The sequence below is a fragment of the Amblyomma maculatum genome, chromosome 2 (assembly GCF_055883805.1).
Source record: "Amblyomma maculatum isolate TAMU_Amacu chromosome 2, ASM5588380v1, whole genome shotgun sequence".
Classification (NCBI taxonomy): Eukaryota; Metazoa; Arthropoda; class Arachnida; order Ixodida; family Ixodidae; genus Amblyomma; species Amblyomma maculatum.
This window is the reverse complement of record NC_139345.1, coordinates 1,099,042-1,111,153: the sequence shown is the minus strand read 5'-3', so window position 1 is coordinate 1,111,153 and position 12,112 is coordinate 1,099,042. Positions and strand designations below refer to the sequence as shown.

Here is a 12,112-nt window from a genome sequence, read left to right as displayed (position 1 = left end):
TAGCAATGAGCACTCCACCTCCTCTTGATTTGGGACCTGTTTCAGGGCGGTCGCTACGAAAAACAGAGTAATTATTTGGAAAGAAATAATTGGAAGGAATATCACTTGACAGCCAGGTTTCGGTAACCACAACAGCGGTATAACAAGAGGACAAGACGCTAGAAAAAAATTCTGATCCCTTAGTCCGAAGACCTCGGGCGTTTTGATAATAGATATCCAAATTAGGGGCCACTGCAATTTTGCGTCAGTTCAGAGGGATGAAGCATATCGTCGTAAAGCTTCCCACGAAAGTCCTTGTATATGCAACCCATCGGCCACATCGAAGGCTCAACAAGCTTACTGTAGGATTCTTCATCAACTTCAATATGGAAGGACGAGTAGGAGTCGTACCTTGTTTTCAGCTGCCGGCAGGAAATGGGAGTAATATTCACTGATTTTAGATGGTTGGTAAGGTCTACCGATGTAGTATCGGGACTGAGTTTAGAGACGAAAATAGTCTTCGGACGCTTCTTTTGGTAAATGGCAACGTTCAGGACAGATGAGCTCGATGCGCCAGTAATGGATCGAATTCGGTGCTTCTTCATCTCACTGGGTAAGTCAACCGCACGGCGAGGAGCAGAGGCAGAAGATGAACAGGGAATATCTCCAGGGAATATCTCCAATAATAATAATAATAATAATAATAATAATAATAATAATAATAATAATAATAATAATAATAATAATAATAATAATAATAATAATAATAATAATAATAATAATAATAATAATAATAATAATAAAAATAATAATAATAATAATAATAATAATAATAATAATAATAATAATAATTGGTTCACTGGAAGGGATAGGCGCGGAAACAGTCTCACTTGTTTTCTGTGGACACTTGAACCGCGCCGTAAGGGAAGGGAGGAAGGTGGGAGTTAAAGTGGAAAGAGAGAAAAAGGAGCGGTAGTGGAGGGCTTCGGAGTAATTTCGACCACCTGGGGATCTTTAACGTGCGCTGACATCGCACAGCTCAACGACGCCTCTTCGTTTCGCCTCCATCGAAACGCAGCCGCCGAGGTCGGGTTCGAACCCGGCAATTCCAGACAGTAGTCGGATGTCTTACCACTGTGTCACCCCAGAACCACCTAGACTAGGAGTTCTGGCCACCCCCGCTGGGCTCCACGAGATTCCACAAGATTAGTTCTTGTCTAGCGTTCCTGCTATCTGCAATGCCACATTTGAACGCGCTCCAAGGAACGCCACGTGACAGGAGCGATGGGGCAACGTCCAAACGCACACTCGTCGGAGAGTGTGTGACAGATACTGCGCCTTTCCTTTCCTGTAAACCAATTATAATTATATGTAGCCCTGCAACGAACGCCGATAAAACGCAAACGAGAGGCAAATGATAGGAAAAGGGGGTAGGCTTTGGCCATTCTCCCCCAAAGATACATTTAAGAGACCCTCTAATTTTTATTATGGGACGTCCTCGCTACTGTCGCGTAGCGTTCCTTAGCGCGCGTTCGTTGAAGTGCTCATTGAAGTGTGGGGTGACATCTTGACACAAACCGGAAGCGCTAGAAGCTGAGGGGTCGCGCCCGAATTTTATAGAAGGTTTTTATTCCATAGCACCCCCACTCTCTCCCCACGACGTCATCGCGCTGCATCCTTCTCCCATGACATCACGCTGTTGCTTGGATGCGCATTGACGTCAGCAGCAGTGGCCACCATGGCAACCACTTTCTCGTGACGTCACCATGGGTGCCGCCTTTTTTTACATGTTTTTCTAGAAATTTTGTCTTTAGCACTGTTTATTGACTAATTTAATGTTAACCACTCTTTAGTCTATTTCAACCCTTTATCCATCTAGTTTGCGCTTTTTTGTTTGCCCCAATCTCGACTTCCGCACAATTCTGGCGTCACTAGCGGCCTGAGCGTTCACACCACGGTGGTTTACACTCGATGTGCACGTTGAAGGCTATTTCGACATCTAATTGAAATTTTTACCTCTCATCAAATAACTGATGACTCTACATCCACTATTTTGTTATCCTGTACATCATGCATTCATTATCTTACCCCTAACTCTATTCAACGACAAAAGGAATCCGACATGTTTTGCGTCTATTTCCATTTGACACTAAATCGCGAACATAGTCAAATAAGACTTTTGCTTTAATGAAATTTACGCATGAGCATTCATATTAACATGACAACGTCTCTGACAAAACTAACTTTTAAAAACCATTGCACGTGTAAACAGGTAACCCTAGATTAGTTGGATTGCTGAATGTCTCAGTATTAATTCGTAAATAAAATCATTACCCATTCATTCGTTACGAAAGGGAACAACGACAACCACATTGCAATCGGGGTTCTTACCCACCCCGTCCCATGCTATCTGGACGATCTGGACCTGGGTGGACAGGTTTGGTGCTGAGAGTGGGGAAGACCAGCGCCTGCTCGTCCAGCAGGCCATCGATGTATTAGGCGCCTAAGTGCCGCGCTTCAATAACGTCTTCTTGTACTACTACTTAAGCGTTTAGCCAGAGAAACAGAGTAATGTAACCGACAGAAATATTGACCTTGTGTCCTCTTCATTATGATAAGATGATGAGCGTCCGTTGTCCGAAACCTCAGTATTTCGCAATGCGCCAGGACTAAGAGTGACCCTCTCGCAACTTCCTACAACTACGCATAAGAAAACATATTGTTTTTAATTTGTACAGTATATTTTGTTCCCGCGATACATTAGCGTCTCCGCGGTGGCTCGGCGTTTATGACACGACTACTGAGCCGAGAGAGCCCAGTTTATTTTCGTCCATGGGGGCCCCCGTTTTGTAGTATTCGAAACTCCCAGTTGTGCGTTGCCAGTATGCACTGAAGAAAGGCAAGCGATGAAATTATCCGGAGCCCTCCATTACGGTGTTCCTCACAGCCCGAGTCACTTTAGGATCTGAACTCTATAAACCATAAACCATTAGTGATGCTGCTCTATATCAGCCTGTGCATAGATCGCTAAAAGGTTTCGTAATGAAAGAGATGAATGACTCGGGGTTACGAGAAGAAAAAAAAAAAAAAAAAAACGAGAACTTGAAACTTTTGTCCGTATTGCTTATTTTATTTGCTACGCTCATCCTTAACGGAAAGCTCTTTTTTCCGCGCAGGCGCTCATCTTCCGCGTGATGGAGCATCCGGAGGTGCCGGGCTTCTGGCAGTGTGTGACCTTTTCCTCTTTCCCTTCTCCTCTGCACGAGACGCTGTACAACCTCTTCTGCCTGCTGGTACTCTACGGTATCCCGCTGGGCGCCATCATCCTCTCGTACGGACGCATTCTGTGCGAGATACATCGCCAGGCAAAGGACTCGCACGGTAAAGCGTTTCCATAATTATTACCGCAAATGCATTAACTAGGGTACCAAATCTAGAGAAATGTAACGCTCTAGTTCACTTGACAGCGCAGTGTTAGTTCCAGAAATGTTGCAGACAGTGATGTAGAATACGACGCCATTAGAGAATTATTAAGGATAATATTACATGAAATTATACTCTAATACAGTCAGTACAAGTTCCGCAAATATTTCGCCCCATGCTTATGGCTGCGCCTACAGAAAGCATTTGCCTTGACATTATACCTGCCTCCTTTCTCACAAGTGCCAATATCTGCGCGCTATGAGATGGGAACAGTGCGTTTGACGGCCACTCCTCTGCGCAGCTCAAGATCCGAGCCAAGCCGATGCGCCCCCGTGCTCGCGAATGCGCCTCCGGTGCTCGGACATGCGGCGCATGCACCGCGCCCAATACCGCACCCTGCGGCTCACCGCGGTAATCGTGCTGGCATTCTTCTTCTGCTGGACCCCGTACGTGGTTATGGTGCTCTGGTACCAGCTGGACGCCGAGAGCGCCAAGCATGTGGACGACTATCTGCAGTCATCGCTCTTCATGTTCGCCGTTTCCAACTCGTGCGTCAACCCTCTCGTCTACGGCAGCTACACGGGCCGGCTAAGGCTGCGCTGCTGCCGGGTGCGCTGCTTTCCGGAGGACGGGGTCCCGGACAAGCGCCGCTTCTCGTCGTCTCTGAGGCGATTCTCGAAGCGCACGCTGCAGTCGTGGATACCGAAGACGGTCGCCACCGCTGCCGCCGGCGGCAAGTCCGAGTGCGGAGCCTTGCGCGAGGACTGCTGCTCCCTGTGCGTGGCCGACATGAAGGACATGTGTGTGTTCAGGGTAGACGTCGGGTGCATGCATGCCGAACGGGCATTCGAGGCCCACTCGGCCCAGCTCAATGGTGGCAGCTGCCTGGTTTCGGGCGGTGCGTCTCCGCTCAGAAAAAACCACAGCCTGTGATGGGAGGACGTGACTCTGGCACCGTTGAAGAAGCTTTTCGTTAGGCAGTGACAGTGCTGGTGCTCGCATATCTGTTTCAGACCGTTGGCGATCAGCCTTCCCGTTTAAAGAACATATATCCATGCGTCTAAAGCTTAAGGCAGAAAGACGAAAACGACATAAAAAAAATGGCCCACATAATCTCGTTCATTGGCATTTGTGGTTGGTCGACCACTGACAAACCACAATGACTGAATACGTATTCAGCAATGAGTGCTTTGTTAGCAACTTTACGCAACTGTTCTTCTGGAGAGATGAGAACCGTGTGATGAAATGAACAAGGACGACCTTGGAGGACTGGGCTACAATGGTAACGTGCCACTGGTTTCTTCAAAGCGTGCCGCAGGATAGCAGTTGGTGAAGGTACCAACAAAGACAAAAACTACGTGCTGCGAACGAAGCCCGTCCATGTATTTGCGTGAGCAAGAACGCTGTGGATGCCGCCGTGTTCTCCGGCGTCTTAGGGGTTCTGTGATGCTCAAGGTGGCTTCGGAGGGGTGAACATGGTATTTGCAAACGACGTGAAAACGATCACATTGGCACCTTTGTGTTATAACTCTATAACATCAGTTTGAACAAACAAGCACTGCATAGAGGTCCCGAATTCGTTTGTATGCTCGAACTGAAGTGCTTTTCACTTCTGGTGCTGTGAAGATGGAAGCCTTTACAACGCTCGTATCAACTATTCCAACATAAAAGCATACATTTCAAGCACTACGAAAATGCCAGTCAGCCATATGGCTCCAACTTCCTGTTCAGTTTCTGTATTGCCTTTTATTTATCTAGTTTATTAAAAAGACCTTCTGGAATTTCAGCTTCATACATACACACCTTTACTGGACTTGCATACCGAGGCAACCTCCAAGCTTAATTGGCTGAAAAAGAATCCCCCCCTCTCTTTCTAATTAGAAGCTATACTGGCGCTAAGAACTTCTCTAACCAAGAATAATGGAAGCCATAGCGCTGAATTATTTAAGCAGCAACGTATCATGATACCCAAAAAGATAACATTCTGTTAGTACTCGTATTTCTTATACTTTTCCCCTTACCGATAATTTATTGGTGGACGTCTTCACCAATTTGTTCCGCTCACTCTTCAAATCCAGATTAATTCGAGACCTTACCATCCTGTGGTCATTGCATCACACCTTTCCGATAATCTCTACATCCTGCATAATGACGAGGTTAGAACACAGTATGAAATCAATTTCATTTTTTAGTCTCACTGTTAGGGCTTTTCTATGGCCATTTCCGGTTCTTTCGTTTGCTAAAGAAGGTATTCATAATTCGTAAATTATTGCATTCGGCGAACTCAACTAGTAACACCACCCGGCTATTTCTCAATTTAATGTCATGGTTGCCCACTGCGTGGTCTTCAGGTTGCTTTCTACCTACATTGCATTGAAGTCGCCAATCAGTACAGTATAATATAGGTTTTTACACAAACCCCATTGCCGATTCTACATCTTCATAGAAGACTTATACTGCCTGGTCACCATGACTACATACATGCAGGTGCGTATGCTTGTACAACCTTCAGCTTATACCGCTTATTTAGCTTAATTACGATGCCGGCTACCCTCTCATTAATGCTATAGAATTCATCTATATTACCAGCTATATCCTTATTGATAAGGAAACCTTCTTTTAGTTCTAGTCACTCTGGTGCACCTCGATAACACAGTACATGCTCGCCTTTGCTCGGCTAGAAATTCAGGCCAGTCGTATCCTTACTCATGTTACTCTGCGTAATGAGTAGACAGGTGACCCAGAGGCTTGCAATCTCTGCAACGTACCTCTGAGTGAAAATCATCTAATCTGACAATGCCCCGATTCTCCGGGAGCTATAGAAATTGATCCCCTTGATAAAATTATCTGGGAGTCTTACATCCGCAGCTCAAATGCAGATGAACAAAAAATCGTCCTACACCTGGCGGAGGAGGCTTACTCCAAGACCGTCTCTGCGGCCACGGCGCAGGAGAGCCGGTGAATAGGCCCTCCCCCTGGCTGGGCCCCTGCCCCGAGGTCCATGTTGGTGTAAATAAAGTCTCCTCTCTTTCTCTCTTTCTCTCTCTCTCTTAATTAAATCAGTCAATTAAGGTGACGTCAAGGTTGGGACGTCAAGCAACCTGAAGTCGAGCAAAAAAAAAAAAAAAAAGGGCACAGGAAGGGATTGGCGCGCAATTTGAAAGTACCAAAGACTAAAGTATTTAATTAAGACATTCAATTAAGGTGACGTCAAGGATGTGACATGACGCAACCGGAAGTAGAGTCAATAACGGCATAGGAAGGGGTGGCGCGCAATTTAAAAGTACCAAAGACTAAAATGGGTAAACAAGAAGTGAATTAATGTGATGTAGAAGATGTGACGTCACGCAACCAGAAGTAAAGCCGAAAAAGGGCATAGGAAGGGACTGGTGCGTAATTTGAAAGTACCAAAGACTAAAATGGGCAAATGAGAAGAGAATTAAGCTACTAGAAGCAACCAGAAGCAACCAACAGCACCATCCGTACTTTCGCATTACTCCAATGCAGATTCTGCAGTGCTCTAATTTGTTTTGTCTGCCCATTTTTTGTCTGGACAAGTCCATATCATATGTACGAAATCCGCCTTACCCTGACATAGTCTGTACTTATCTGAGAATTGTTCCGGGTACCACTGACCTAGGGTAGCTGGATTCGGAAAAGTCCTTGTTTGTAAGCTCCTCCAAATGCTTTCTTGGATCCTATTTAGTGTCCTATCTGCCGGTGGGTATTCTACCCTGTTTAGCCGATAGTGCTGAGTAATTTCTTTGTAGCTGACTATCCTGTCTCTGCTGATTGTACTTAGGATCAGAGCCTACCCGTAAGGTGAGACCACGGGCAAGCTTATGAGCTCCGTCATTTCGCTAAAGCTGGGAGTGGGCTGGTGCCCATATTAGCCGGATTATTCTGTCATCCTGACATGTTCTCAGCATCTTTTTCGCCGGCGGAGAGACCCTTCCTTTGAGAAAATTGCATATTGCTGTTTTCTAATTACTTATAATAGCCGTAGCCCTTGTCCCTGCTATTGCAACGGTAATCGCTACCTCTTCAGCCGTGTGAGCTAAGCTCGTTTTAACCGAACCGCTTATTCTTAGATTTCGTTCATCTGACGCTACCGCAACCATAATATGCCTGTCCTCATATTTGCCGGCTTCGACATAAATCACGTCCTGTCTTCTTTGATATATCTTCAGCAGCGTTTTCGCCCTTTTCAGCCTTCTTTCCTGGTGATGCTCTGAATGCATGTTTCATAATAGCGGAGGGATTTTTAGTCGCTTCCTGACTTCCAACGGGACAACCGTTTGGGGATCTTTAACGTACACTAACATCGTTTGCTGCTCATACATATTTCGCGCTACACTTCATACCAGACGAATCACCATCCCCTGGGTTTCCGAGCACCGGAGCTACCCGCAGGATGCAATTACATTCACGCCAACGCCCGAGCACTCCTCAGCCCATTAAGGGAGGCTATTCCCCGTCTCCAGAACCAAAAAAATATGTTCACCGAGCACAAGATCGCCCTTCACTACCGGCAATCACTCATATTTTACCCTCCCTCTGAGGCTGAGGTGGTCGCTTGGCGTCAGCTGAAAAGGGCCACCCAATTGTGGCTCATGAAGTCCCCTTAAATCTCAATTTACCCACACGTATCGAACATGATCAAATAAGCCCGCGGCATCATCCGCGGGACCGGAACGGTTGGAAACCACGTTGATCACCCCACATGTGTGAGACTCGATTTCGTATAGTTGAATCCCGCTATAACGAAATTCACGGTGCACGAAAAAAAATTCGTTCTCGCGGAACTTCGTTATCGCAAAAATTTGACGTGAAACGCAGAAAGAATTGCCCAAGCAGCAGCAAAGGCGTTTAATGCCAAAAATCTGTAAGCTTGGTTTGCTTACGCTTCACGGCGAGCAACGCCGTCACGCGATTTTCGCACTCGGTCAGCAAACCCATTGCAACATCGTCGTCTCGGACAGCAACGAAATTCCTGATGACATCAAAAGCGTCCATCACCTGTACGGCGGTTGCCGCAGCCGGCGCTTCCTGTACGTCGTCGTCTTCTTCATCGGAAGAGTCCTTATCATTCCGGGCAGCTTTTATGATCTGCTCATCACTCACATCTTCGTGAACAACAACACAAGCGTCAGCGCCGATGTATTCGTCGAGCTCGAGATTAGGCGGCACGGTTCCTATTTCTCCCAGCGTTTTCCAGGCGGCCGCGATCCCCGGAGCCGGTGACGCCTCTTCGTCGTCGTCTGTAACGCCTGGTGTTAGGCCAGCAGAGTGTACGGGTCGACCTTCGGCAAATCCGGCGTGCCTGAAACAGTTCACAATTACTGAGCGCCCCAGTGTGCTCCAGGCAGCAGATATAATCTGCAGTGCCACGTACAAGTCCACCTTCGTGTCTCGGCCGGTTTCAGTGTTAAAAAGCAGCCGCTGAATTAACCTCCCGCGGTAAGCGCGCTTCAGGCTAAGAATCACGCCCTGATCGAGAGGCTGTAAGACAGACGTGCAATTGGGAGGGAAAAACCTCAGCTCCGTGTTAGTGAGCTTGACTTCGTCGGAGTGATGCGCTGAACAATTGTCCAAAAGCAAGCAAACTTTACGGCCCTGCCGCTTCATGTCGCGGTCGAATGCCATCCTCCACTCGGTGAAAATAGCGCGGGTCATCCATGACTTGTTGTTCGCCTTGTACTGCACAGGTAGGCTACGAGTTCCCTTAAAACAGCGCGGCTTGGCACCTTTGCCTATGACTAACGGCGGACGCTTGTCCGAGCCATCCATGTTTGTGCAAAGCAGCACTGTGATGCGTTTTTTGCTGTGTTTGCCGCCGTGACAGCGCTGCCCCTTGAAGTCGAGCGTCCTAGCCGGCAACATCTCGTAGAATAGCCCGGTCTCGTCGGCGTTGTAAATGTCTGCAGGCGCGAAGTTGCTTAAAATTCCGGCCATGTTACTCGCCTTCCAAGCAGCTGCTCCGTCCACGTCTGCTGACATTGACTCACCGCACAACACTTTTCCGACGATGTTATGGCGGGCCTTGAAACGGTTTAGCCAGCCAATGCTGGCTTTAAAATCATCAATGCCAAGTAGGCATGCATAGTTCAAGGCTTTCTGCTGGACGATGCTTCCGGACAGGGGGACGTTGCTGGCTCGTGCTTCCACAAACCACGCATGCACTGCTTTGTCCAACTCTTCATGGAGGGGCCGCGTCACCTTTTTGTGCTTCGAGGATGTGCCTGAAGCAAGTGCCATTCTCACGCTGTCCTTATTGCCTAGAATCGTTGACAGCGAACTTGCAGGAATTCCGAAGTCTTCAGCAATTGCCGCTTTCTTCCTTCCGCTTTCTGCTTGGGCGATTATTTGAGCTTTTTGCTCAAGGGAAAGAGTTTTGCGTTTTTTCACTTGCGTTGCCATCGTGTCCTGCGGATGAAAACTCGTCGTTGTCGAAGAGAAAGGCAGCGAGTGAACAACGCGACCACGACGAACTCTATGACCACGACACAAAGCCAAAATGGCGGAACTGCAATCACGTGATTTCATGCTTAATGTGGCTTTGGATTTGACTTGGACTTCTCGCCAATAAAACTAGTTTCGGTTTCAATTTTGAACGCGAAAATTTCGTTGAAGCGGAAACGCTCTGCAAAAATGGTTCGTTGTGCAGAGAAATTTAGGCCATTAATTCTTATAGGATACTCGCGGGGAATAAAAAATTATTCGTTGTCGCGGAAATTTCGTTGTGGCTGTATTCGTTGTGGCGGGATTCAACAGTGCACTGGGCCAAAAAGGATGCGGGCACAAGGGTTCGGGCCATCTAGTGAAATTGCGAGGGTCTACCTTACTTCCCCTCTCACGAACCCCCGTCCCTCACGTGAATACTTTTTGAGTTGTCAACAAAGATTTTGTTGCGAAAGCAATAATACGCTATTCACCGAGCCATTTTGCGGAGCTCTGGAAAGTCCACGCTGCGCATGCGTGAAGAGCGAGTGACGTCACAATGCGCGCAGCTGGCGCGTCGGTGCCTCCGATGGCCGCCGGAGCCGCCGCTGCCGCCGCGCAATATTCATCGCTTCGCCGACAGCCTCCCCTCCCTTCCCCCCTCTCTCTCTCTCTCCCTCTGATCGGCAGCAGCGATTGCGCATCACCATCTACGTGGTTTGTGGTGTATATATATGGCTAGCGGTGCGCAGCGGCCAGTAAACAGTCAACCTTGGGGAAGAATAGTAAAGCGGCTGCTGAACCGCGTAGAAGAGCCGGAAAGCTTAACTCTTCAGATCCCAAAGAAGTTACTTTGCAGAAGAAGTGGTGGATCGTAGCCCTTCACTACTGCTTCTCTATCTCCCTCTTTTCTTTCACTCCCACCTTCCTCCCTTTCTTCAGGGCCCGGTACGTGTGTCAGCGGAGATTTGTGACAGATACTGCTCCTTCTCTACCCTGTAAATCAATTTCAAACGCCGCTGCTGCCTGCTGTACTAACACTAGACATCGGGGTCTGCTTCTGTTTCCTGTGGACTTAGGAGGTGAAGGGTGGCTGTTCCTAGCCCTACGGGGCTGGGACTGGTAGGTCAACGCCGCTTGCGGTGGGGGCTAGCCTGCCATCGAATTTTTACCTGTTGTAGGCCGTCATTGCACCCGCTACCACTTAGGTGGTGGACGACGGCTGTTGCGGCGCGCCTCTTTCTCTCCCTCTGCTTTTTCTTTCTTCTCTGCTTTCTCTATTCTGTCCGCACGGGCAGCAGAGGGCCCCGCCGGGGTGGTGTAGTAATAAGACGCCCAACTACTGTGCCGGAGTACCCGGGTTCGAACCCGACCTCGGCGGCTGTGTTTCGATGGAGGCGAAACGAAGACGCGTCCGCGTGCTGTGCGATGCCAGCGCACGCTAAAGATCCCCAGGTGGTCGAAATTACTCCGCAGCCCTCCACTACGGCTGCTCTTTCTCTCTTAACCCTTTCACTCCCACCTTCCTCCCTTCCCTTACAGCACGGTTGAGGCGTCCACTGAAGACGTGAGACAGTTACCGTGCTTTTCCCTTCCTATAAATCAATCAGTATAAATCAATCAGGCAGCAGAGGTGGCTCAGCTACAGAGCCAATAGGAGGCACGTGCATTTTCTTTTCCTTCTTGCTGCAGCCTCGACACACACACACACACACACACACACACACACACACACACACACACACACACACACACACACACACACACACACACACACACACACACACACACACACACACACACACACACACACACACACACACACACACACACACACACACACACACACACACACACACACACACACACACACACACACACACACACACACACACACACACACACACACACACACACACACACACACACACACACACACACACACACACACACACACACACACACACACACACACACACACACACACACACACACACACACACACACACACACACACACACACACACACACACACACACACACACACACACACACACACACACACACACACACACACACACACACACACACACACACACACACACACACACTGTGTGGTGCGGCGTTCGAGGAAGCGGCAAATGAAAGGCGCCAATGGTGCTTGGATCCGACGCCTGGCGGGGTCAGCTTCGTATATACATGATGATAATAATAACAACTTTATTAATGCGAAAGGATTACTTCCCATCCCTTACGGCGCGGTTGAAGA

The 12,112-nt window shown here is 48.1% G+C and overlaps 1 protein-coding gene across 1 annotated transcript in view; it reads left to right on the top strand.

Annotated features, from left to right (window-relative positions):
* The window catches only part of LOC146197802 (adipokinetic hormone/corazonin-related peptide receptor variant I-like), a 59,307-nt gene extending 54,972 nt beyond the window's left edge, over positions 1 to 4,335 (top strand). The window contains exons 3-4 of the mRNA XM_084591813.1: positions 3,156 to 3,360; positions 3,704 to 4,335. Of these exons, the coding sequence (XP_084447939.1) occupies positions 3,156 to 3,360; positions 3,704 to 4,335 (837 nt within the window). The remainder of the gene's footprint in view (positions 1 to 3,155; positions 3,361 to 3,703) is intronic.
* The last annotated feature ends 7,777 nt before the right edge of the window (positions 4,336 to 12,112 follow it).